The sequence below is a fragment of the Panthera leo genome, chromosome D4 (genome assembly GCF_018350215.1).
Source record: "Panthera leo isolate Ple1 chromosome D4, P.leo_Ple1_pat1.1, whole genome shotgun sequence".
Classification (NCBI taxonomy): domain Eukaryota; kingdom Metazoa; phylum Chordata; class Mammalia; order Carnivora; family Felidae; genus Panthera; species Panthera leo.
The window spans coordinates 86,963,706-86,989,635 of NC_056691.1; the positions used below are offsets into that span (position 1 = coordinate 86,963,706).

At 56.6% G+C, this 25,930-nt stretch overlaps 3 protein-coding genes across 6 annotated transcripts in view; 2 read left to right on the plus strand and 1 right to left on the minus strand.

Annotated features, from left to right (window-relative positions):
* The window catches only part of TBC1D13 (TBC1 domain family member 13), a 29,620-nt gene extending 15,621 nt beyond the window's left edge, over positions 1-13,999 (plus strand). For all 3 annotated transcript variants that reach the window (XM_042911911.1, XM_042911912.1, XM_042911910.1), the window contains 9 exons: positions 70-131; positions 283-382; positions 1,149-1,231; positions 3,736-3,895; positions 6,764-6,974; positions 7,545-7,708; positions 9,809-9,969; positions 10,391-10,448; positions 11,313-13,999. In XM_042911911.1, the coding sequence (XP_042767845.1) occupies positions 311-382; positions 1,149-1,231; positions 3,736-3,895; positions 6,764-6,974; positions 7,545-7,708; positions 9,809-9,969; positions 10,391-10,448; positions 11,313-11,378 (975 nt within the window). In that variant the 5' untranslated portion in view covers positions 70-131; positions 283-310 and the 3' untranslated portion in view covers positions 11,379-13,999. The remainder of the gene's footprint in view (positions 1-69; positions 132-282; positions 383-1,148; positions 1,232-3,735; positions 3,896-6,763; positions 6,975-7,544; positions 7,709-9,808; positions 9,970-10,390; positions 10,449-11,312) is intronic.
* A 1,127-nt stretch (positions 14,000-15,126) lies between these two features.
* On the plus strand, positions 15,127-18,397 carry ENDOG (endonuclease G). The gene is made up of 3 exons (XM_042913772.1): positions 15,127-15,748; positions 16,786-16,895; positions 18,056-18,397. Exons 1-3 carry the CDS (start codon positions 15,230-15,232, stop codon positions 18,336-18,338), a joined length of 912 nt encoding a protein of 303 aa, XP_042769706.1. The 5' UTR covers positions 15,127-15,229; the 3' UTR covers positions 18,339-18,397.
* Positions 18,293-25,492, minus strand: SPOUT1 (SPOUT domain containing methyltransferase 1). Of its 2 annotated transcripts, none has more exons than XM_042913770.1 (12): positions 25,427-25,492; positions 24,814-24,859; positions 24,375-24,500; positions 22,368-22,527; positions 22,044-22,133; positions 21,874-21,923; positions 21,551-21,681; positions 20,543-20,615; positions 20,339-20,437; positions 19,788-19,890; positions 19,450-19,597; positions 18,293-18,538 (listed from the first exon to the last, which is right to left on the minus strand). In XM_042913770.1, the coding sequence occupies exons 1-12, from the start codon at positions 25,460-25,462 to the stop codon at positions 18,404-18,406; spliced, it is 1,197 nt and encodes a 398-aa protein (XP_042769704.1). In that variant the 5' UTR covers positions 25,463-25,492; the 3' UTR covers positions 18,293-18,403. The 2 variants fall into 2 exon arrangements, with proteins under 2 accessions (XP_042769704.1, XP_042769705.1); XM_042913771.1 differs by lacking the exon at positions 25,427-25,492 and adding an exon at positions 25,205-25,392.
* Positions 25,493-25,930: the final 438 nt, after the last annotated feature.

A 25,930-nucleotide genomic window follows, 5' to 3' on the forward strand; every position in this document is an offset into this window, starting at 1 on the left:
CGGCCTCCACCTACTGTCTGGGGTTGGGCCCAGGAGTCGACAGAGCTTTGTTCCTCTCCCTCTGTGCAGATTCTCTTGAACTACCTCCCCTTGGAGAGAGCCTCATGGACCTCCATTCTGGCCAAGCAGAGGTGAGACCACGAGAAAGGGGGGTGACGGGAGGGCCTTCCTATCAGACAGCAGGTGGTGCTGGGCCTGCCTTGCCTTCTGTTGCTGCTTCTCTGGTCCAGGCTCCCTGGACAAGACCCTTGGGATCATCCTCTCTCCCCTTCTCTCCTGCAGGGAGCTGTATTCTCAGTTCCTGAGGGAAATGATTATCCAGCCTGGCATTGCCAAGGCCAACATGGGTGTGTCCAGGGAGGATGTGACCTTTGAGGACCATGTGAGTAAGGGTCTCAGCAGGGACCAAGGCTACAGAGTAGGGAGGGATGCAGGCTTTGGAGCCGGAAGTTCCGTCTACCCCAGAGGACAGATGTGGCCAGTCTGGGTCCCCTCTGGACCATCCAGTACCTCCTCTCTGTGTTGGGCCACTCAGCCCCTGGAGGCCGTCATCTCTCCCTTCTCCTTCCCAGGCGCTGGGCCTGGTCAGGAACGTAGGCCATGAATTGGGGTCTGAGTGTGTGTGTAGAACTGAGCCAAGTCCTCTGTGTGTGCTGTGTCTCCTTTCCTCCTCGCCTCTGTTCCCTGGGGAAATTTCTGTGATTTTATAATTGAAGAGAGAGCAGGGCAGGAGTGAGAATAAATGGTCTTTCTGTGGCCTGGAGGGAGCCTCATGCTCTCCTCAGATACTGAGCCCCTCCCCTTGTGCAGAAAGTGGAGATGGATGGACCCAGGCCCGTCCTCCAACGTTTAGACTTGACGATTCCGAGCAAGGTGAATTAGATTCAAAGAGACCTGATAATACAACATGCATTCATTCAACAAGCATTTAGTGAGCACCTGGTATATGCAGCATTTGAGACAGAAAGGGTGGTCCCTGCCCAGCAGGGGTGTCCTCAGAGCAGAACGTGATGTCGGAGGCTCCCCAAGTAGCTCACAGGCTGTCTCAGAGTCCCCGCTGGGCCTCTGCTCAGGCCCCCCCAGACTGGAATCTGCCCCCTGGGGCCCTGGCTGGACCTGGGACAGAGCAGCTCATCCTCTCCCCTCAGCCACTCAACCCCAACCCCGACAGCCGCTGGAACACATACTTCAAGGACAACGAGGTGCTGCTGCAAATCGACAAAGACGTCCGGTAAGCAGGGCACTGGGGGTCAGGAGCTGGCCCGTGGGACTTCTGGGGGGTTTCCCAGTCCTGTCCTTTGCCTTTGCAGCCCACGCCCACAGGTGGGTGTTTGAGGAACGGCCGGAGGCTGGTCTGGTAGGTGGGTCCAAGCCCCAGTGATGTCGGCCTATGAACAGGGCCAGTGACCGAGTCGAGTGCCTGGCTCTCCTTTCTCCCTGCCTTAGTTTCTGTCGTGCCGCAGGTGTTTATGGGTTCATCGGATCCTTCCTGCGACAGATACTGAGATCCTACTCTATGGCGAGCTCAGTGCCGAGCTCAGGGTTGAGCATGGAATTGACAGACGTGGTCCCCTTCTTAAGGAGCTTGGGACCCGGTGGGGAGGATGGTTAGATAGTCCTTGAGCAAGATGGGTCTTCCGTGTAATTAGCATTTGTGGTCAGTGCCCTGAGGGGAGAGTTCAGGGTGCTTTAAGGGTTGGGGGGAGGCCTCGGCTGAGGTCTCAGGAGTGAGAGGCCTTGGGGGAAGAGGGAGGGAAAGGCCGTGGTGGTGGGGAGCTGCCTGCGGGAAGGCCCCGAAAGCGCATGGAGGCACGTTCGAGGAGCAGTGGTGGAAGCCACACTGGAGGGAGGCGGGGGTTGGACCTTGGACTTGATCCCAAGGGCATGGGGCAGTCATGCAGAGGTTTTGAGCATAGGAGTGACAGGATCAGATGAGTGTTTTTTGAAAACTTGTGAGCCTCAGTGTGTGCCTGGGCGTGCTTTTCCGCTTGGCAGAGAGACGTGGAAACACGCTCCTGCTTCCTGTGGGGTTGGCGAGTCTGGCAGTGGGTGGGATCTCCCACAAGGCTGTGTGAGGAGCTGGAAGGGAGGCCTCCCTGCAGTGGGGCTGAGTGGTTGGAGCTGGAGATCTGCAGTTTGCCGGGTTTCAGTTCTGCTTTCACCGGGTGCCGGCCGTGTTTCCGGGCCCTCGCGGCCCTGGGCGCTGCTCCTCTGTCCGTGCTCAGCTTGTCCGGCCCCATCTTCAGATGGCCCCAGGTGGACACCCAGCCCAGCGCGGCTCAGCCAGGATGCAAAAGAGGGTCTCGCCTCCTGCATTCTCAGGGCGGAGTTGGGGCGGCCTCTGTGCACGAGGCGTCTTGACAGTTTGCGTCAAGAACCATGTCTTGAACCCGGTTCTAGAGAAACAGGTTCTGTCTCACACTGGTAGCGATTGTAGCATGTCATTCAGTGTTTTTGGGGGGGCAAGTTTGCAACGTGCTAGGTGTAAGAAGTCTGGAAAGCGTGCCTGTGCTGCAGTAACGTGCACGAGAAAAACTTTACCTGTTGAAGTGACGCAGCGATGTGGGTCCATTATATCTCAGTAAAACTGTAAACGAAACGAAACCAAACCTATGTGATCGCATCGTAGAGACTGTCTCCCACCTTGAGTTTTCCTCTCCCTCTGTCCTGGACATCTTCCTGTGTCGGCTGTATACTATCCTGTTACACAGCGTGCAGCATAACCATTTTATTTAAGTTAGTTTATCAACATAACCATTTTAAACTACACTGCACTGAACACCCTATATGTATTAGATAATTTTTTTTTTTAGATAAATATTTTTGACATGGAAAGATGGTTGTGGTTAAAGAGGAGAATTGGATTATAAGACCATAATGACACTTAAAAATTTTATATGTGTGTGTATCTATATGGAAATACAAATCAGAATGTGGGTATTTTAGGGACACGCGGATGGCTCGGTCAGTTAAACATCTGACTCTTGCTTTTGGGTCAGGTCGTGATCTCGTGGTTCGTGGGTTCGAGCCCCGCGTCGGGCTCTGTGCTGATGGCTCAGAGCCTGGAACCTGCTTCGGATTCTGTGTCTCCCTCTCTCTCTGTCCCTCCCCCGGCTGCACTCTGTTTCTCTCTGTCTCAAAAAAGAATAAATGTTAAAAAAAAACAAACAAACACTAAATTCTTAAAAGTAAAATGTTACAGGGCGTGTGGGTGGCTCAGTCAGTTGTATTCGATTCTTGATTTTGGCTCAGGTCATGATCTTGCAGTTCATGAGTTCAAGCCCTGCATTGGGCTCTGTGCTGATGGTGTGGAGCCTGCTTTAGATTCTCTGCCTCCCTCTCTCTCTCTCTACACCTCCCCTGCTTGCTTTCTATGTCTCCCCCTCCCCCAAAAATGTTACTATTTTTTTTTAATTTATTTTTTTATTCTTAGAGAGAGAGGGCAGGGGAGGGGCAGAGAGAGAGGAAGACAGAGAATCTAAAGTGGGCTCTGCTCTGACAGCAGAGAGCCCGATGCAGGGCTCGAACTCACCAATGGTGAGATCATGACCTGAGCTGAGCCGAAGTCGGATGCTTAACCACCTGAGCCACCCGGGTGCCCCAAATGTTACTAATTTTTTAAAAACCACAAAAAATGCCTTTTGGAATAGTGGAGCACCCGGCAACAGGGTGCTGATGAAATGCTCCAAACTTTCATCCTGAGTAACAGTGCTCTCTCCTGTTCCCTCTTGACAGGAGGTTGTGCCCAGATATATCTTTCTTCCAGAGAGCCACCGAGTACCCCTGCCTCCTTATCCTGGACCCCCAGAATGAGTTTGAGACCCTTCGTAAACGGGTGGAACAGACGACGCTGAAATCGCAGACAGTGGCCCGGAACCGGAGCGGAGTCACAAATGTGAGAGCCAGCCCGGGGGCCCCAGGGACGCCCCGTGACAGCCTTTTCCTTCCTGCTTCCCTCGGAGCACTGGCCACCGGCCGTCTGCCCTGACAGCTACCCAAAGCGACCTTGGTCCTGCCAGGTCCACCTCTGGGGCTCTTCTGCAAGTCAGCTATCAAAGTCTGGGGGTGTGGGGGGCCGGGGGAGGGTCCTCCCGCGTGCTGAAGGAGCAGCAGGGGAGATGCCTCTTGAAAAAGCGATTACACGCTGATGAGAACGTGTGGGAGCAGTGAGGCAGTGAGGAGCTCACCTGGCCTTGGTGTCCCGGAAGACTTCCCCGAGGAGGTGACATTTCAGCTAAGAGGCCAGGAATTAGCAGGAAAGTGCGTTCCAGGTGGGGAGGAGGGCATAGTGGAGGCCTCAGGCAGGAGTGAGTGTGGTGTGTTCAGGGAATAGCAGAGTCCGGCCAGGCAAGAGGGGGGCACCGCCAGAGGATGCTGGCAAGGTCAGCGGCTGTGAGGCCACCTAGGGGCTTCTGAGCATTCTAAGCAAAGCGGGGACGTGATTCCGGTCTGCTTTTGTGACGGATTGCCGTGGGCAGTTGCCGTGGGGGTGTTGGAAGGGTAGGAATGGAGGACGGGAGGCGGCCGCTCTGTCCAGGCACAGGCAGGTGGGGGCCGGGGTGAAACGTGGATAGACTTGAGAGATCAGGAGCTAGAATTGCTAGGGCTTGCTCTGGCCAAGTTGCACGGAGCGTTTGAACCCCATTCTTCTAGCAGATTCCTGTACCTCTGAGAAGCAGCCTGTGGCCAAATGAAGCGTAGTACCTTCTTCCTGAATTTACACCTATGTTTGAGTACATGGAACTCCCGCTTTTTCCTCAAAACTTTTCATTGTCCTCCAACAGTAGAAAAATCCTTCTCTGTAACCTCCAACAGACTCGTGACATATAATACTGCAGAAGCTTTCTTCCCTCAGGTAGAATGACTGATCACATCTCTGTGTCTCTCGGATAGCAGCCATTTTCTGCTGCAGGGGTGACGCAGGCAGTTAACAGCTGATCCCAGGGTCCCATGTGCCCGGGACAGAGTGACATGTGCCAGGGGGTGCAGAATGCTTGGCTGGCCACGTGGGTGACCCTACTCGCCGCTGATGTCCTGGCTACAGGGCAAGGTGTGGACCTGGCTTCACTCATTTCACTGCAGTAATTGGGGTCTGAGAGCGGAGCTCTTCCCCATTTTAGGTCTTGATCTGGTCCTGGTGGCAGAGAACCTGACCAGAAGCTGCATCCCTAGACCTCGGGACCTGCGGTTGGGCCATTTAGTTCAAGTTGAACATCTGTTTGGCTTTGGGGGAAGTAACACCAGCCTCACCTTCCTGGGCCTCCACCTTCTTCCCTGTAAACTGGGCAGGATCATTTCCACCATGCTGGCTTTTGAATCACCAGGAGGTTGAAATGAGGTCACGGCTCTGCAGATTTTGGGAAGGCTGCAAGGCATTTCTCTGAGGCCTGGGCTGCAGGCTGTGGAGTCAGCCAGTCTGGGCTCAAGTCCTACTGTCACCACGTAGTGCGAGACTTTGGCGAGTGACCTAACATTTCTGAGCCTCAGTTTCCTCGTCTTCAAAATGACGTTGAGCAGGTATTCTAGATTGTTCAGAGGACTTCATGGAGGAATGCTTGCAGAGCACGGTCTTGCCCACGGAAAGCTGTCAGTGAATGTTAGCGATGTGTGCGTGTGAGCACACATGTACACACGTGTATATGTTTGCACGTGCGTGTATGATGGGGGAGGGACTTTGTCTTCAGGATCCTGTGCTTCCCGGATGGCTTCATACGCTGGCCCTGCCTGCGTTTGCCTGCAGCTTTCTCACACACGGAACCCCCGGCACCTGGATCTTTGCGGCGCCCCGGGGGCTCCTGCCAGCACCGCTGTTGGAGACCTCTGCTCTGTCGCAGGAGGATCCCTCTTCAGCAGGGATCCCTCTTCTGTTTATCTCCCAACTTTTTCTTAATGAAAAAGGTGAAATGTTCGCAAAAGTTGAAAGAAGAGTACGATTCCCAGCTGTATACTTTCCACCTAGATTCAACAGTTGTGAATGTTCTGCCATATTTGTGGGTGTATTATATGTAGAGAGAGTAAGTTGCACACGCCCCGACCCTTCGCCCGCGAGTACTCTTGTGGGCGTCTCCTGGGAAGGAGAACATCCTCCTTTGTCACCATCCTCACATACAAAGATTAACAGTAATTCCACAGTAACACCCAACTTCCAGCCCGTGATCGGATGTCCTCAGTTGTGCCAAGAATATTTTAGTTATTTGACTTTGCATCCGAGACCCATTAAGGTGTCTGTGTGGTATTGAGATGTTATATTTCATTAGTCTCTTGATCTCAGGGAGGCCTCCACTTCCGCCCCCCTCCCCCACAGCATTTGACTTTTTGAAGGATCTTGGCCAGTTGTCTGTTTTTGACATATTTACAGGTTTTTTAAAAAGTAAAGAATAACTTCCATGTAGTAAAATGCACAGATCTCAAGTACGCAACTAGATGAACTTTTAGTTACGTATACGCCCAGTCAAGACACTGAACGTTTCCATCATCCAGAAAGTTCCTTCACGCCCCTTCCCAGTCAGTGCCCCTCACCTCAGAGGTAAGCGCTGTTCTGGTTTTTGGCACCATAAATTAGGCTTCGGCCCCGCTGCCTTGTGGAATACCCCACGTTCTGGGTTTGTCCGCCTGTTTCTCCCTGTGGCGTTGGATGCGTTCCGCTGTGCTGTGTACTCCCCATAAGCTGGAAGTCGAGTCTTGCCTGAACGGCAAACATTTCTGGCGGGAACGCGTTATCTCTGCTGTCGCCGCCTCACCGGCTCCTCCCCTCTTTCCCCAGATGTGCTCCCCACACAAGAACTCCACGCCCTCTTCCCTGAACGAGTATGAGGTGCTGCCCAACGGCTGTGAGGCCCACTGGGAGGTGGTAGAGCGCATCCTGTTCATCTACGCCAAGCTCAATCCTGGCATCGCTTACGTGCAGGGCATGAACGAGATCGTGGGGCCCCTCTACTATACCTTTGCCACCGACCCCAACAGCGAGTGGAAAGGTAAAAGGCCTCTTGGCTGCCCGCACCCCTCGTGCGGCTCCCTAGAGAGAGGGGCCCAGGAAAGCCTGGCTGATGGGCCTTATCAGGCGCTGCGACTCGCGCCCCACCTCTGGGCCTCTTCTTCCCTCTGTCAGAGGTGAGAGGTTAGCCTGGATCATCTCTGAGGTCCTTTCCAGTTCAGGCCTTTTAGGATGTGGGAAGTGTGTTGAGCTCTCAGCGTGGGTAACGGAAGTTCTGATAAAAGGAGATGACCGGTACATTCCGGAAGCTGAATGGCTGACAAGGCTTCAAGTAAATGGTTTGAGAAGTGTCCTCAGAAGAGCATGTAATCAGTTACTAAGTGAAATGCACAGTGTTGCCCGAAGGTGTGAGAAGAAAGACGTGGTGTCCTTAGTCTGGGGGCGGAGCGTGGTCAAGGATAGAGGAGGGCCCGGGCCGGACCAGGAGGGTGGGCGGCCCGGAGGAGCTCAGAGGCAAAGGGGGAGACGTCGTGCACGGGAGAGGTGGGGTGCGACGCAGGAGGGCATCAGTTCCCTTGCAGCTGCTCCCCCTCCCCCCACCCATCGCCAGAGCACGCCGAAGCGGACACCTTTTTCTGCTTCACCAACCTCATGGCTGAGATCCGGGACAACTTCATCAAGAGCCTGGACGACTCCCAATGTGGCATCACCTACAAGATGGAAAAGGTGTACTCCACCTTGAAGGATAAAGACATGGAGCTCTACCTGAAACTGGTGAGGACCACGGGGCCAAGGCAGACGGACGGGAAGGGGCACAGATAGCAGGCCTCCTCAGCACCCCAGGCCGGGGGCAAGTTCTGGCTTGAGTCCGGGAATGGAGAGTGGCTGCTCCCGCTGGGGAGTGCCGGCCTGAAAGCTGGGGCCCGACCGGGAGACCGAGGCAGCAGTTGACGTGGGAGCCTAGCAGGCCGGGCACGAAGAGGAAGTTGATAGGGTGCCTGTCGTGGGCCAGGCATGATGCAGTGTGTTTACTGTAGACTGAATGACTTTAGCTTGGTAGCAGTCCTCTGAGAAACAAAGTGCAAGCTTCATTTTTATTTTTATTTATTTATTTTTAAGACGTTCATTTATTTTTGAGAGGGAAAACACAAGCGAAGGGGAGAGGGCAGAGAGAGAGAGGGAGACAGAGGATCCGAAGCAGGCTCTGTGCTGACAGCAGCGAGCCTGATGTGGGGCTCGAACCCACGGACCGCGAGATCATGACCTGAGCCGAAGTGGGACGTTCAACTGACTGAGCCACCCAGGCGCCTCTGAACTTCATTTAAAAAAAATTTTTTTTTTTTTTTTTGGGGGGCGCCTGGGTGGCTCAGTCGGTTAAGCGTCCCACTTCGGCTCAGGTCATGATCTCACGGTCCGTGAGTTCGAGCCCCGCGTCGGGCTCTGTGCTGACAGCTCAGAGCCTGGAGCCTGCTTCGGATTCTGTGTCTCCCTCTCTCTCTGACCCTCCCCCATTCATGCTGTGTCTCTCTCTGTCTCAAAAATAAATAAAACATTAAAAAAATTTTTTTTTTTAATGTTTATTTTTGAGAGAGAGACAGAATGTGAGCAGGGGAGGGGCAGAGAGAGAGGGAGATACAGAATCCGACGCAGGCTTCAGGCTCTAACCTGTCAGCACAGAGCTGTATGTGGGACGTGAGATCTCACGAACCGTGAGATCATGACCTGAGCCGAAGTGGGACGCTCAACGGACTGAACCACCCAGGCGCCCCTGAACTTCATTTTTAAAAATTAAAAATAATCTAAAAAGTTCTTGGAGTGTCATTCCCCATTTATTTCGGAAAACAGTTTTGTGAAAAGAAACTATATAAAAACAATTTTGTGAACAAGAAGATACATATAAACAGATCCCTTTAAACAGATTTGGAATTATGTTTTTGTTATTTTGTAACATGGTTTTTCAGTTAGTAATACTCACTGGCTGACCAGACGGTTCATCTCTATGGGCAGTAATTGTCTTACAAGGTGTTGTACGGGGAGTAAATAAATGAAATAATATACTTCACATGTGAAGCACAAGGCTGGGCTTATCGTAAGTGCCCCGTAATAGTCTGTCTGTCCATAAATCCAGGGTTATAATCCATACTGCATTTAAAAAAAAATTTTTATTTATTTATTAAAAAAAAATTTTTTTTTTTAAGGTTTTATTTATTTTTGAGACAGAGCATGAACGGGGGAGGGGCAGAGAGAGAGGGAGACACAGAATCGGAAGCAGGCTCCAGGCTCTGAGCCGTCAGCCCAGAGCCCGACGCGGGGCTTGAACTCACGGACCGCGAGATCGTGACCTGAGCTGAAGTTGGACGCTTAACCGACTGAGCCACCCAGGCGCCCCCAAAAAAATTTTTTTTATTATTTATTTTTGAGAGAAACAGAGACAGAATCCAAGTGGGTTGGGGCAGAGAGAGAGGGAGACACAGAATCCGAAGCAGACTCCGGGCTCCGAGCTGTCAGCACAGAGCCTGGCGCGGAGCTTGAACTCACAAGCTGTGAGATCATGACCTGAGCTGAAGTCGGCCGCTTAACCGACTGAGCCACCCAGGCGCCCCCATACTGCATTTTAAAAGAATCCGAGCCATTTGTAAATCTAGGGAGCTTACATAAAAGCACGGATTTCTGGCTCCTCTTGAAAAATCGAAGATCTGACAGCACCGGCCGGCCACAACAGCAGCCGTCCCTCTGGTCGAGCGCGGCTCTCCAGGCGGCCCCAGTGCCGTCCCCACCACCCACAGCATGCCCGGCGCAGACGCGCGGCCAGTCTGATAGGCCACATGACACTGCACGGCGGCTGACCGCCATGCCCGCGCCTTGTCTCCCCAGCAAGAGCAGAACATCAAGCCCCAGTTCTTTGCCTTCCGCTGGCTGACACTGCTGCTGTCCCAGGAGTTCTTGCTGCCTGACGTCATCCGTATCTGGGACTCCCTCTTCGCCGACGACAACCGCTTCGACTTCCTCCTCCTGGTGTGCTGTGCCATGCTCATGTGAGTGGACCGCGAGCAGAGGGCCGGGGCTGCTCGTGGGCAGTGAGCCTCTGGATTTCTCGGGCGGGTGTCACACTGCGGGTGGTAAGGCGGGAGCAGGAAGGGGCCTGCTGGGCCCGCGCTCGGTGGCCCAGGGCTCTAGCGCTTTGCTGCTGTGTTCTTTTTTTTTTTTTTTTTTAAGTTTATTTATTTTGAGAGCGAGAGCGAGCACGTATGTGCATGAGCAGGTGAGGGGCAGAGAGAGGGAGAGAGAGACAGAGAGAGAGGGAGAGAGGGAGAATCCCAAGCAGGCTCTGTGCTGTGAGCGCAGAGCCTGACTCAGGGCCTGATCTCACCAACGGTGAGATTACGACCTGAGCTGAAATCAAGAGTCGGTCGCTTAACTGAGCCGCCCAGGCGCCCCTCTGCTTGTTTTCCTTAGACTGATCCGGGAGCAGCTGCTGGAAGGGGACTTCACCGTAAACATGCGGCTCCTGCAGGTAATGGGGTTCGGGGGGCCCAGCTCAGGCCCTGGTCGTGAGGCAGGTACTTACCAAGCACCCACCGCTGCCAGCCGCTGTTTCAGGCTGGGGTCAGGAACAGGGCAGAAGAGTCCAGACTCCTGAGGCAGATCTGGGTTAGGATCTGGGTTTGAATTCTGGTCCTGCCACTTGAGTGGTGTCGCCTTGAGTGAATGACTTGGCGTCCCTGACCCAAATGTTCTACCTGAGTTCATCTTACCCGGGGCCCGGCGGCGCCCGGTACGTTGTGGTGCTTGTTGGTGAAAGTGCTCAGACCTGGGGGAGGAGGTTGGGGCGCAGTGGTTCAGAACGTAGGCTCAAGAGTAAACAGCTCTGGGTTCACATCTTTGTACTGCTGTGGTAGTCATGTGACCCGAGCCAAGAGATCGCCTCTCCAGGCCTCAGTGTCTCCAGTGCCTGGCCTGGGGTTGGTTTTCAGTAATTTGACCAGGTCTGTAAAATGGACACAGTCACAGTAACTTTCTCACCAGACTGACGAGGTGACCCACTGAGCTAATGCATGAGCAGCATCTGGTCCACGACCAGGCTCGGGATGAACGGTGCTTGGGATTCGATGGCAGGAGGGAGGGGAGGGAAGGTGGCCCGAGTCCTAAGGAAGGGGCTGTGGCACTGGTCGGTGCTGATTGGGTCGGGTAAGCTAGTGCTGCAGCGGGTGTAGCGTTAGCAAAGGTTTGGGCGACATGCAGGTGTCTTTGGCCTGTGGCCCCTGTCCCTCCGGCCCGGGGCCCAGCATGGTGACAGGGCCCAGTGGGAAGGAAGGGCATGTAGTGGTGAAAGGTGAGCTGACTTAAGAGGCATGTTGTTGACCTTTCCCCTGCCCAGGATTACCCCATCACAGATGTCTGCCAGATCCTTCAGAAAGCCAAGGAACTCCAAGACTCCAAGTAGCCTCCTGGCAAGAGGCCCAGGTTTGGGAGAGAAGACACCGACCCCTGTGCCCTGGCTTCTGGGACACGCAGAAGCCTGTGGGATCCCAGCCAGCCTGAGGGGAAACTGCAGGATTGGCCCACTCCAGGCCTCCTCACCCGGCTCCCTCGCCCTCGGCCGCTCCCGCTGGGGACACACTGTGCCATGTTCCTTCCTAACCACGCAGCCCTAGCTCTCTCCCTGCTCTTCATCCTGGGGACCTTTTGCCCAGGCTGCCGAGCAAGGCTGGAGCTCATGGGGTGGTTTTCCGGGGCTGGGGCACATTGGGGGCACTGGGGGCCGACAAGGGTCCTTCCCTGCCTCTGCTCGGCTGCTCCCTTCTTGTTCTTCTGCTCTGGTCTTCTGGGCTCTGGTCTCGGGAGGTGCTTGGCAAATGAGCCAGAAACCACTTCTTCTGGGGGTTGGTGCTTAGGCTTCTCCATGGGGAAGGTGACACTGTGAAGGAGCTAAGAAGCTGCCAGGCCCAGGTCAAACTCTCTGTCCCTCTCCCTGCGAGTGTGTGTTTCTGTCTGTAGTCCTGGGTGGACGTGTATGTATCTCTTCATCTCCCGGGTGTCTGCTGCTCCTGTGTGGTGTGTGTGTGTGTGTGTGTCCATGTGTATGTGAGGGGTGTGGGGTGTCTCTGGTCCCTCGAGGGCTCTTTCTCCTCCCCTTCTCCCTCTGCCTCTTTCACAGAGGGGGTGTGTGACTCACTCTCGCTCTGTCTGCCCCTCTGTCGTTCTTCCTCTGCCCTTCTCTCTTGGGGTGCCTTATCCCCAGCTCTTCCCCCTCCGCCCCTCCACGAACCCCAGAAACAGAATGAGGAGTCTGGCTCAGCAAAATCCCTGGGGGTCAACCTTGGCCTTTGCACCCTGTTCACATTCCCAGCCCTGGGCCCCCAGGTCGCACAGACGGGGAGGGAGTCCACAGTGCCTCAGCGCAGGGTCCTGAATTGACTCCCAACGGAAATCTTGGAAACCAAAAGCTGCTGAGAAATGATGGCCCGCAAGGCTTTGGGCCCCTTACCCTCCTTTCTGCCCAGGGGATGGAGGAAGGAGAAGAGGGAGAGCTGGGGCTTCCAGAGATTCCCCCAAAAGGCCCTTCTCTCCCAGAGGAAAAGGACCTGAAAGCGATAGTGTACCGGGGGTTGGGATCCAAGTGTTTCAGAAGAGTCGTCATTCTTGTGGCTTCCAGGTCCTAGCCCAGGGCAGTGAGTCCCATAAAGGGCAAGTGGGACCAATGGGAGTCTCCCTGGGCCAGGTGTAGCTGAGCTTAAAGGCTCTGGATCCTCTTGGTGCCAGGAGAGCCATATCTCGCCCAGGCAGGCTGAAGGAGGTGCTGGCCCTTCCCTGGTCACCTGCTTGGGCTGTTCCCAGGATTTGGGGCAGGGACATTCGGAGCAGGAGCAGCTGGCTACTCTTGCCGCGGGGCTGTGGGAGGAGTGGGCACATTCTGACCAAGGCCCGCCCTCCTGTGAGGAGACAGGTGGTTTGGATCTGGAAGGCTGGGCGATACAGCAAGCGGCCTCCGCCTCAGACTGGCCAGCAGTGGCCCTTTTGTCCCCAAAGCCTTCCCTAGTCTGGCAGCCAGGACTTTGTGCTGCCTTCCCGGGCCCGGCTGTGGGGCCCAGGAAGAGCTGTCCCCAAGTGGCTCCTGTACCAGGCTGTACCTTGGATGCTGCTGGGACTTTACGCACTTGCCTTTTTGCCGCCACCCCTCCCAACATACAGTACTTGGGAGATTTTTTTACTGTATTTATTCAGACTCCTAGTTATTTATTGCAGACTGGCAAGTGCTTGGTTTGGGGATGAAGGGTGGGGCTGGGAAAGTATACAAGCAGTTGGAGGTCTTCCTGACCTTCCAAGGTCAGAGTCAGCATCCTCTCCACCTGCCTGTGGGACCTTCCTGGTTTTCCAGCAGGTTCTGGCTGGGAGGGCTCTGAGCTCTGTACTGCAACTGAGTGTAAGGGATACAACAGGGTGGGTGTCGTCTCCAGACTGCAAGACCCCAGCATGGCACAGAGACCCTGCTTCCCACCAGCCTGGCTCAGCCTCTTCCCAGAACTGGTCAGCTGGTGGTTCAGTCCCAACTTGGAGCCCTTCACAGCCTGAGGCTTGGGCCACAGCCTGGGGCCCAGCAGCCTGCTCAGGACACCTGATGCATTCATTCCCTCTTGCCTGTCCCCCGCCTACCCTCCTGGGGCCATACTACTTGAGTCACTGCGTCTGATTGGCCTCAGTGGCAGATTTAGGTCCAGTGCTCTTTCCTTGACCTTGGGATGAGGATCGGGAGCACAGGGACCATGTCCAGATTACACGGCGCTCCCCAGTGGGATACTGCCTGAGGAAGGGACAGGCCCTTGGTGATTTCCCCTCCCCAGACTCTCAAGGGAGGTGCCTTGAGAGCCAGCGTGCCCAGGGCTTCCTGGTTGGGAGCTGCCCCCAGGACTTTGGACACTTAGGGATTGGGCTGTAAGAATTCTGCAGGTCTCACTCCAGGGTCAGAATGGAAGTCTGCTTTTGTTTTTTCATCTGTTTTATTCCTTGAATCAATGCTGTTGACGACAAGTTGTCTTTAATAAATCATGTGTTCTTTGCATTGGGCATTGGTGCTGTGATGGGCTGACACCTTTGAGGCCTCAGGGGAAATCCGAGTGGGGGTGGAGGAAGAGGCTCTTGAAAGTGGGCAGAGAACAAGGCCAGGAACCTCTCGTTGGAAGAGTCCATTCGAGTCTTGTAGTTCAACCGCCTGCAGTTTGTCGCTGAGGAAAAGGCGGGGTGCCAGGGAAGAGGGTATTGCACAGTGGATTACACAGCAAGTTCTTTTTGAGGTTGACAAGACCTCAAGAAATAATTCATAACCACAATCTAGAGACATCACTGGGAGCACTACATTGTCATTTTCTGATAGTTTTGTGTACCCTCTCCCCTCTCATGTTAGGTGGTAAGTTGCTGTATGGTTTTAAAATGTATTTGTGGGCTATAGAGTATTCTAGTATGCTAAACATGTCTGAAACCCCTATATTTTGCTTATTCCAGCCTCCATTACGAGTAATACTGCGGGGAAGTTTTCCTGTTTAAGCTCCTTGCGCTCCCCATTCATTTCCCCAGCTCCGTCCTCTAAGTGGGTTGGAAGGTGTGAACCTTTTTAAGGCGTTTATACATACAAACTGCCCTCAGGAATCACCAGTTTCTGTTCCAAGCAGCAGTTAGCGTCAGCCGCCTGCATCCTTGTCCTGTCCCGGGCTGTTAAGACACTTGCCAGTGTCCTAGGACTCCTGACTTCCGGTGTCATGGTTGGGAGGGTAGGTTTTGGTGTCAGGCAGACCTGGGGTCTTGGCCCTGTTTCCTTGTTATGCCAACTAGGAGCTTCCTCTCTTGAAGATTAAGTCACTTCGCGATGGAAGCTGCCTGACACTTCTAGGCGCTAAGTGGGAGCTCCTGCGGCCCGCGCGGAGGAGGGTCCCTCGAGGCAGCCCTGGGAGGGGGCGGGGCGGGACGGAGCCGGGCGGCGGCAGCCAGTCGCGAGCCAGGGGAGAGGTGACACGTGCCACCCTACCCCCCGCCCCCTGTGCGCTTCTTAAAAGCGCAAAGAAAGGACGCCGGGACTTAACGCTACGCGCCGGTCCAGGCCCGCTCCGTTGGGTCCCCTGTTCCTCGAAACGTTTGTGAGTGGACGCGACGGGCATCGCACCCCTCCCTCACGCCCCTACCCGTCCCCGGCCCCGGCCCCGCCGTGGGCCCCGCAGGCCGGCGCGGCCCCTTTAAGAGGCTCGCGGGTCGGCCGCCGGAGGTCGCGGGGTGCCCCGTGCGCCGCGGGCCGCGCTCCCCGCCATGCGGGCGCTGCGGGCCGGCCTGACCCTGGCGCTGGGCGCGGGGCTGGGCGCGGCGGCCGAGGGCTGGCGGTGGCGGCGGCGGGCGGACGCGAGGGCGGCGCCGGGGCTCCTGGGCCGGCTGCCCGTGCTGCCCGTGGCGGCGGCGGCCGAGCTGCCCGCGGTGCCCGCGAAGCCCGGGACCCCGGCGGGCGGCGGCCCCGGCGAGCTGGCCAAGTACGGGCTGCCGGGGCTGGCGCAGCTCAAGAGCCGCGAGTCGTACGTGCTGTGCTACGACCCGCGCACCCGCTGCGCGCTCTGGGTGGTCGAGCAGCTGCGGCCCGAGCGGCTCTGCGGCGACGGCGACCGCCGCTCGTGCGACTTCCGCGAGGACGACTCGGTGCACGCGTACCACCGCGCCACCAACGCCGACTACCGCGGCAGCGGCTTCGACCGCGGCCACCTCGCCGCCGCCGCCAACCACCGCTGGAGCCAGAAGGCCATGGACGACACCTTCTACCTGAGCAACGTCGCGCCCCAGGTAGCGCCCGCGCCCCGACCCGCGCTCGCCTCGCCCCTCGAGCGGGGGAGCTGCCGAGTGCGCGCTCGGCTCAGGCGCCTGGCTGCTCACCCCGCGCGCCCCAGGCGGGAGGCACCGAGCACGGGGGCGCCCAGCACCCGCTCTGCAGTCTGACCCTAACTGTGGGCCTCTGGGCACCTCCCTGGGCTTCGGTTTTCTCGCAGTAGCGCCGAGGAACCGAAGACAGTGCAAACAAGAGTATTGAGCACGCTTCCTGGTCCATGGCAAGCAGTACTATCTGTAATGAGGGAACTGAGGCACAGAGAGGCAAAGCGACTGGCCCACTGTCACACAGCAGGAGACCCTGGCAGTCTGTCTGGAGGAACCTGAGTTTTCAGCCATTGTCCCTACCCTGCCAGCCTTACAGGAGTCTAAGGAAAATAACTAGCATAGACAGCGGTTAGCAGTCACTGTGTGCCCTGCCTCTAGGCCTGTTCCCAGCGGGGCCTGGAGACTTGACCTGGGGCTCTGCGTGAAGCCCCTGGGGTCTGAGCCTCCCTTCTGACTTCTGCTCTTTTAGGGCCGCAGTCCCCTGCTCACTTAGGACATTGGAGAGCTCAAGGGTCGGAGTCAGGAGCAATCCATGACTTCCAGCCAGGCTTTGCATGTGGTTCAAACTGGCAAAGGAGCGGGTAGGGTTGGAGAACTGGCCTTCCCGTGAGCCCCTGGGGACTGGCCGGGAGGCTTGTTTCTCTGAAGAGGGAGAAGTGCCCCTTTCCTTAGCAGAGCCCTTTGCAGCTGAGAAGCATTTCTGATCCTGGGATGCTGGTTGTCCCATTCCAGACGGGGGGCAGGCTGGCACCCGCCGAGCTCTCTCTGGCTCCACCCTCATGGCCAGGTGGCCTTAAGGAATCTCTCCTTCCTTGAACCTCGGTTTCCTCAGCATGCTTGCCCACCCCACTCCCTGCCAGACTGTCCCAGCCTGGTGTCAGTTCCCGCCCTCTGACAGTGGGGGAAGGGCCCCAGCCCCAGCCTCTGAGCCCCACGTCTCCAACCAGGTGCCCCACCTCAACCAGAATGCTTGGAACAACCTGGAAAAGTACAGCCGCAGCTTGACCCGCACCTACCAAAATGTCTATGTGTGCACAGGGCCGCTCTTCCTGCCCAGGTAAGGCTAGAGCTGGAGTGGGGGCTGGGGATGCCAGGGCCTTCCGTTCCCTAGAGGCCCCTTCCTGCCACTCTCACCATTCAGGCTTGCCTCAGCCCCTGGGTCCACACTCAGTGCCAGGTCACGTTATCTGGTTTCTTCACAAGCCTGTCCGTTCCCCACTTTAGGCCCCCTAATTCCACTTCTACAGCCAGAGACCTGTCGGGTACCCACCTAGACCGTGTCTCCTCTGTGCATGGCACCAGGCCCCAAATCTGCCTCTGTTCCTCTCTCCTACCTCACCTCTTGCCATGCGCACCCGACTCCGTTCTACCCAGATAGAAAAGCCTTCGTCAGGTCCGGCTCTTGCCTTCGGTCTCCTCTGCTTGGAACAATCCTCCTCACCCTCCTCACCCTGGAGCCAGGGTTTGAACTCCCTCTCCCTGACCCTGAGCCTCCACTCTGGGCCCTCTGTAGCCCTGCCTCCCAGGTGGAAGGGACTGAGCTCCTCTGGGCATGCTCAGTGATTTTTCTGGCCTACTGAAGATCGAGATGGAGGCAAAAGGTTACGGCAAGGTCCACAGGCCTGAGAAGGAATCCAGGGCCTATCACCTGATCTCTAGAGGAGTGGGCAAGTGACTTCAATATCCTCTCCTGTAAAATGGGGATAATAGCCACTACCCACCTCATGGTCGCTTAGGAGTCAAAAGGGGGGGGATGGTCACTGCAAGTGCCTTCGACGGTCTGCTGACACGGGGAAGACCGGAAGTCACCCGGCCAGTGTTCCGGACACCAGTGCCTGTGCTGGCTACAGGGGATTCAGGGCTCATGGGCCTTGCCCACTTGGTGCTCGCCCTCCGCAGGGGTAGGTAGAGCGTAAGCACGTGTCTGCAAGAGCGAAGGTGAATGTCCACAAGGCCCGATTCTCTGAGTAACGTTTACTGCTGTCACCCGCCCTGCCTGACCCAGTGCTGGGCACGAGGAAAACAGGGTAGGAGAGTGTTCACCCTGCAGGGAGATCCCAGCCTCCTGGGGAGCCAAGAAGGGCACGGAAGCCTCGCGCTGAGGTGGCAGTCCTACAGGCTGACACAAGTTGGAAGTCAGGTCAGGGCAGCAGCCGTGGGTCCGACCAGACGCCCTGGGAGCCCTGAAAGGCCATGTGTGCCCGGCTCTGCCCGCAGGACGGAGGCTGACGGGAAGTCCTATGTGAAGTATCAGGTCATCGGGAAGAACCACGTGGCGGTGCCCACCCACTTCTTCAAGGTGCTGATCCTGGAGGCCGCAGGCGGGCAAATCGAACTCCGCTCCTACGTGATGCCCAACGCTCCCGTGGACGAGGCGGTTCCGCTGGAGCGCTTCCTGGTGCCCATCGAGAGCATTGAGCGGGCTTCGGGGCTGCTCTTCGTGCCAAATATTCTGGCACGGGCAGGCAGCCTAAAGGCCGTCACTGCAGGCAGCAAGTGAAGGCCACAGCCCTGCCAGACTGCGGGGGTGGGGCTGCATTAAAGGTGGTGATTTCTGGAGACGAGTCATGGCTGTGTCTGTCCCGGGGGAACCCCAGGAACCTCTGGCTCCCCTGCCGCTGCTTTGCTGTCGTAGGCCTGACGGGCCCCCGCCTGGGTGAGGCCAGGCTGCAGGGCGGCCAGGGAAATGAGGATGGCTTCCTGGAGAGGAAAGCAACAGGCTGGGGCCCGGGAGGCTGGAGGGAGCCCGGCCCCCAGCCTCGCAGTGCCCAACCCCCCAGGGCCTGCTGCCCTCAGCAGAGCCCCAAGGAAGTTCAGAGCAGGCTCAGCTTCACCCTGCTGATCTGACCCCGGCTGGCTGCATGCCCCACCAGGGAAGGGCCTTGCCTCTCTGTTCCTCAGTGTCTCCCTCTAAAGAGAGGATGGTCAGAATAATACCTGCCTCCCAGGGTCAGGATTAGCGAAGGCGACAGGCAGTTCACAGCCCCTGGTACAGGGTGGGTGTGGGGGGTTCCTGCTGGGAGGGTGTGGCCCCTGCAGGACCCCTGGGGACAGACTGGGGCAGTCCACCTGTGTACTCCCCACCCTTTGACAGTAATGGAAGCCAAGTGCCTACAGTGTGCTGCCTGTGCTGGCCTCACAAGTGGGCCCACGGGTTCCACGGATGCCCAGGACTGAGGCTCCCAGAGCTAGCTACACACTGCGCCCCACAGGACTGAGGTGCCAGTGAGGCCCAGTGGGAAGGACCGCCCTGCCCGCCACCATCACGCGTGAGGAAGTGCAACACAGAGAGTACAGCTGGGGAAACCGAGGCTCAGGGTGGGGGTGGCCAGGGTCTCCTGGGTCACCCAGCCTGGGAGCAGCTGGAGGGCCACGAGCACCCAGGGTTCTTGACTCCCTGCTCACTCATACGCGGTCCCTGCTGGAATCTGCTGTGGTCAGAGACTGAGGTAGTGAGGAACCCATCTCCAGGGCAGGCTGGCTCGAGACAACCTTGAGCAGGGTGGGCGGGGGAGAGCCGCACTCCCGTTGGACACACCCCTGGCTGGTGGCAGAACCTGGAGGACGGCCTGGGGCTAGAGCGGGGAGGCAGACGGGATCACCGGGCTCACCTCCGTGCGGATGGTGCGGCTGCCCTGGCCGGGGCACGTGTTGACATACAGATCAAAGAGGACGCTGGGTTCAGCCACCTCCAGGTTGGGGTCTGCGTCCACTCCAGCTTCCAGCCCCTGGAGGCCCCCGAACACCACGAGAGCATGCCTGTGCCCATAAGAGGGGATCAGTGACTGCTCGCTGAGGCCACACTGCATGCAGCTCTCCAGAGCACTCAGTCCCCACCTCCCGGTATGCAGTAGGGACTCAGCCCGTACAGCTCTGCACATCACTCCCCCCCCCAGACTGTTTCCGGCTCGTTCCTCCTTCCCCGGCCCCTGCCCCAGGCTATACCCACCTGAAGCTGGGAAGCTGGGCAGACGCCACATCTGAGCCTCTCTCTGATGTCCCGATGGTCAGGTCATACCCGTCCTGGAAGGGAGCCTCAGCAAACACGGCACCTGGGGGAGAGACCCACATAGCCACTTAGCTATGTGTATATGTATACCTGGGGGAGGGATGGAGAAGGGGACTCGGGCAAGGGAGGCACACCCAGGCCCTCCACTGTTCCTGGGAAGTCCAGGAGACCATGCCTGTGCTAGACTGGGGAAACCAAGTGGAGGGTGGGGAGGAAGGAGCTCTCAGAACTCCTGTCTGTCCTTATGTCCTATTCCCAGCCCCACGACAGACATTACTAATCGATCACAATCCTTTCTCTCAGAAGTCCTTCACAATATTCCAGGCAGCACACTCAGGGAGACGGAGGCCCAGAGAAGGAAAGGCATTTGCCTAAGGTCACACAGTAAGGTGGTAGGACAAAGCCCCTAGTCTGCCTTTTGGGTCAGGCAAGGCTCTCTGTAGCCTCCCAGAGAGAGGCCAGATATTCAAAGGAGGAAACTCCGTCCTTACTGAGGCAGGAAGCCAGCCGGACTGTGTAGCCCCAGTAGAGACCGGCTTTGGTGCGAGGGTCCTGCGAAGACACGACTTTGCCCCGGTAGGTCTTGCTTTCTGCAGATGAAGCGGAGAGGCTGTGAAGATGGGGTGAGGGACAAGGAGGTGGAAGAAGGCGGCTCCGAGCCCAAATGCTGGCCATGCTGGGAAGCTTCCAGATACCTGGGAGCTGCTTCTGGTTCAGCTGCACGGTCACCCGAAGTCCAGGCTCCAAGTTCTTGTCAATCTTCACCTCCTAGGGAGAAGCCAGGAGAAATGGGTGCTATTCCCCACAGGACCAGCAGGGGTCACTGCTCTCCCCGATGTGGGGGCATGGGGGCGGGGGCTGGCCAGGCACCTGAGGGGTCCAGGTCAACCTCCATCCCCTTTCTCTGGCACCTGCGCCAGACCTGCTCACAAGAGACCATTCGTGCCAGATGACTACCCCAGGGCACTGGGCAGAGATGAATGCTCTGGGCCTGGCACAGAGTAGGCAGTGTTTCGTGAGATGAGATCCCAGTCTTTGCTTTGAACAGAAGTGGCCATGCCACTTACTAGCTGCAGCAGTTTGAGCGGGCCACATAGCCTCTCTGAGCCTCGCTCTCTTCATCTGTCAATCAGGAAACTCTCCATAAACAACAGCTACTGCTATACTGCCCAGGGCCGGGCATGAGGTAAACGGGAGATGGGATGGAGAACAGCTGATGTCTGCGTCTCATGCCAATTCTGAACTCAGGACACGGGGCGCTTCCTTTCCCTTTAGACGCTTCTCGTGTTTTCTCCTTTCGTCTGCGGTCAGGGTCTGGGTCATCCTGGTCTGCTCTTTTTGCAGGGAGAGGGGACCCCACACATGGAAGTGTTTCTGCCTCTGACTCCAGGAGAATTGAGCGTAGCCAGGCGGCAGATGAATGTGCCAGCGCCGCCCCAGAGGGATTCTGGACTCGCTGCTGCAGGGTTGGGCTGGGTTGGGTTTGAGCACGAGAACGGTCTCCTGTTCATTTAGTTTTCAAGAAACAGTCGATCTGTTCCTGGCTTTACCTACTGAGCCCTGTTGCGGGGCACGTCTCTGGCCGAAACCTGCATCAGTGGAGGAAGACCAGGCACAGATGCCTGGGTCCAGGGCTCCCCACTGCCTTCCATAGCCAGGGTATGTCCCCAATGTATGTCTCAACCCACCCTCCCAATTCCTACCTTCTTCATGCCACAGTTGACAAAGGACCCGTGGCCTGGCCGGGTGGGCCGGTCCACCACGATGCCCTCTCTGAACTCGGATTCCTCATCCTGACGCATGTGGTGAGGGCTGTCCAAGGGGTTCAGAAGCCCTGTGGGTGGAAGGGGTGCAAAAGCACACGGTGGTATGGAGTTCCAAGCCTCAGGTCTGCCACAGACCTGCCGCTTGCCACCACGCACAGGCCTTGCCCTGCCTGGGCCCGTTCTCCCACCGGCACAGCAATTTCTCGGGGTCTGGGGGGTGATCCATGGGAAATGGGGGTCAGCCCCCACTCCGGCCTTACCTGCAAACTGGAGATCCTGGTGCTTGGGGAAGAACGCCTTTCTTAGGTACCTAGCAAAGAACGCAGATCTCAGAAAGTTCCCAGGGGAGGCCACCTCCTGCCTGACCTGCACCTTCACCACCCTGCCCCACCCCACCACGCGCAGGCCAGTCTGCCCTTCACCCCCTTACTGCGGACACTCCAGGTACTGCAGGATCCGGGCCAGCTGCACGCACGCCTGCCCCTTCTTGCCAACGCCCCTGAATTCACCCTCCACAGTCCTGGAGAGAGAAAGACAGGCCTTCCAGAGCCTACCGCCCTCCCTTCGAGAGCTCCTCCACCCAGTCTGACCTCTGTGGTCCCCTGCTTTGCGACTCTTCCCGCCAGATTCACCGGGGGCATTTCAGACATTTCTCAGCCCAGGCAAGCAGGAGGCAAAAAGAATGCAGCAAAGCCAGTCCTAGCAGCCCCTCCCTCCTCCCTGAGCCCGGGTGCCCTGTTGGATGGCTCCTCACTTGGCATCTTGGCCTTCTTCATCGAACACCACAATCTCATCCACACAGAAGATGGTGCAGGCTCTGGCAATCTGGCCAGCCAGGTAGGTGCGAAGCTCCGGTGACTGGGCGTTGTCCAGGATGGAGCCTGGCAGGGCCACGCTCAGGGTGTAAGGCCGACCTGGGCAAGGGAAGGTTGTTCGTGGTCAGAGGGGCCAGGGCTGTGCTCTCCCTTCACTTCCTCTAATCCCAGGGCTCAGAGTTAGACAACTTTCCCTCTGGGAGGAATTTTGAGGTCAGCAAATCAGATCCAACTCCCCTTTCCAGCCCTCAATCTCCCCAAGAAGAAAACGGACCCAGTGGTCTCTAAGGCTCCCATGAGCAGGGCACACCCCTGGGTAAGACTGGGGAGTGGTTAGAGACATTGGCCTAAGTTCATAGGTTGGCTCCGCCCCTTACCGCCTCCATTTCCAGCTGTCAAATGGGGATAATAAAGAGAGCTATTATTAGCGTCTTTATATGTGTGCATTTACCCAGTAACCCTAAAAAGTATTACCATGATACCCATAGAGACATGGAGAACCTGTGGCCCAAGGTCACACAAAAAGCAAGACAGCGAGATCTGGGTTCAGGCTGTCTAGCTCTAGAGGGACCACCATACTTTCCCTCCCGCAGTCGTCCAATGGGAGCCACAGGACGGAACACCCATGAAGGGCTTCCCTGGTGTGTAAAACAGCTGACATGCTCAGTTTCTGTCTCCACTGTCACCATCACCAATGGGCTTAGAGGTTATGATGCCCTAACCCTCCTGAGGTTTGGGTCTAGATGAGGAGAAAAGACACAATTTGTTAGGGTAGATCCAGATGTACCGATGTGCAAGGACACCCAGGGTTCAATGTGGGATGAGAAAAACCAGGTCCAGAAGCTCACGGATAAAGTGGTCTCACTTTATAAAACTGTATCTGTATGTTCTCTGCATATGTATAAGTGGGTACAACATCATATCTGGAGAAACTTTCACTGCAACGTTTGCTGGAGTTTTTTCTTTCTTCTTTCTAGTTGTCTATATTTTTGTGGGGAGGGAGATTTTATTTTTAAGTTCATTTATCTTGAGAAAGAGAGAGAGCGAGCTTGCACAAGAGCAGGGCAGGGGCAGAGAGAGAGAAAATCCCAGACAGGCTCTGTGCTCACAGCACAGATGTGGGGCTCGATCCCACGAACCGTGAGATCACGACCTGAGCTGAAACCAAGAGTCAGATGCTTAACTGACTGAACCACCCAGGTGCCCCAGGAAGGGAGATTGTTTTGAGCAGCTATTATTTAATGATATAAAAAGACAAATCCTTTTTTAAAGAAATCGTTTCTTTTTAAAAAATGTTCATTTTGAGAGAGAGAAAGAGAGCACGAGCCTGAGGGGGGAGGGGCACAGCAAGAGGGACAGAGAGAATCCCAAGCAGGCTCTACGCTGTCAGCGCAGAGCCCTCACAAATCGTGAGATCGTGACCAAAACGCAACCAAGAGTCAACTGATGCTCCACTGACTGAGCCACCCAGGCACCCCCTCTCCCCCCCAAAAACCCCCAAATTCTATTATAAAATCAAAATAAAGGACTCCTGGCTGGCTTAGTCAGTAGAGCATGCAACTCTTGATATCAGGGTCGTAAGATCAAGACCCACGTTGAGCATAGAGCTTACTTTTAAAAAATTAAATAAATAAATAAATAAATAAATAAAGTAAAATAAAAATAAGTAAATGAAAAACTAAATTAAAGCACACAAAGGGCTCAATAAAAAAGTGAAAAACCACCGTCATGATGATGATGAGTTCTGGAGATAGAAAGTTATGATATGTGACACTTTCCCTCCACAGGATTTAAACCCACCTAAGTAGGAGGTTAGGACTCAGTTTTCCGGGTCTCTCCCAGTCTCTGGGCCTCAGTTTCTCCATCAGGACGTCTACACCCACTGGTCTCTAAGGCCCCTCCCAGATAGGACACTGGCTGCCCTGCCCAGGACCCAACCTGCTCACCCTGGTCCTCCCTCTGTGCAGCAGCCTCTTCTTCCTGCTGGCGCTTCGCCTGTTCTTCCTGGGCCCGCTGCCGCTCCAGTTTTTTCATCAGCTTGAGGTCCTTCCACTTCTTTTTCTCCTCTTTCTCTGGATGAGAGGACATCTGGATTGGTGGCGGGGAGAGGGCTTGGAGGGAGAGCGACGCGGAGCAGTCCGGGAGATGGTGCCGTCTCAGTAGGGCTCAGCCTGGGCTCTCCAGCGCTGTTTAGTGAGCAGCCAGAGGAGCCATATGGGCTTCTGGCCCCTTCTTTCCCATTTTGGGTGCTGTGGGACCCAGAGCGGACAGACCTGGTGGCTCTCCACAGGGTTCAGCAGTGCACTGCTGGAGTGGCATCGGGCAAGGTTCAGTGGATCCCCCGCCACCCCACCCACCCAGCCCCCACCCAGCCCCCTTACTTACTCTGTTGCTTCCATTTTCGCCACTCGACCCTTTGGCCATGTTCACCCTGGAGAAGAAACGGGAAGAGGTATAGGAGTGAGGCTGAATGATCACAACTGGGGGGGGGGGGGGGTTGCAACTTTCTGCTGCGAAGTTGCGAAGTTGCCCCCTGCCTGTAAAATGGGGGTGGTGAGGCACCCCCCCCCCCCACTGCCACCCTAGGGAGAGCGTCGGGGGGAAGGGACCCGCTATACTCTAGGGCCTAATACCAGGTCTGGCACATAGTAAGCATCCAACAAGTTGTTGAATGAGGTGTCAACGGAGAGAAGACGAAACAGGCTCAGGGGAAAAGAACCTGCCTGCTGTCACTCTGGGAGTCAGAAGCGATACGCCACGAAAGGACTCGAGTTACCTGGGTTACCTGACGCTGTCCGGGCCCTGCACCCACCCTGGGTGCTCATCCAGGCAGGGGCGCACGCGGCCACGAGCATGCGGCACCTCGGGGCTTCCGGCCTCGGGTCAGCGACAAGCAGGGAACGGGAAACACGGCACTACCCCGCCACGGGCCCCCGCGCGGCTCGTTCTCGCGCCCCCGCGCCCCGTCCTGCCCGGGACCGCACCTCCAGCCACCTACCGGGCCGCAGGGCCTCTTCTTGACACGCTCCGCCATGTTCGCCGCTCACCGTCGGCCCCGCCCCGCCAATCAGACTCACCCCTTCCGGCCACACCTCCTCCCAGCCGTCCAATCGGAGAGCCAATGGCGCGCGGGGGCGTGGTCCGGGCATCTGCCTGCTCCGCGAGCGCTAGGGCTGGGATGAGCTCCAGCAGTGAGTTGGGGGCCGAGGTCTGGGGGCCAGTTGCGGAGGGCTCGGGGTCCAAAGGGCAGGTTGTGTAGTGTTGTCCTGGACCCGTGGACGGCTCGAGAGTCGCCCGCCGTTTCTGCACGAGCGGCACTCAAAACTCCTCTTGATTTTATTCTACCTGGGGACCCTGAGGCCCAGAGCTGGAGTGTGAGTCAGAGCTGGAAATGACCTTGGAGATCATTTAATCCAACTCTTTTATAGATTCGTTCGTTTCCTCTCTTTTATTAACAGACTTGTTAAAATTTTTTTAGTTTATTAATTTCTTTAAGTAAGCC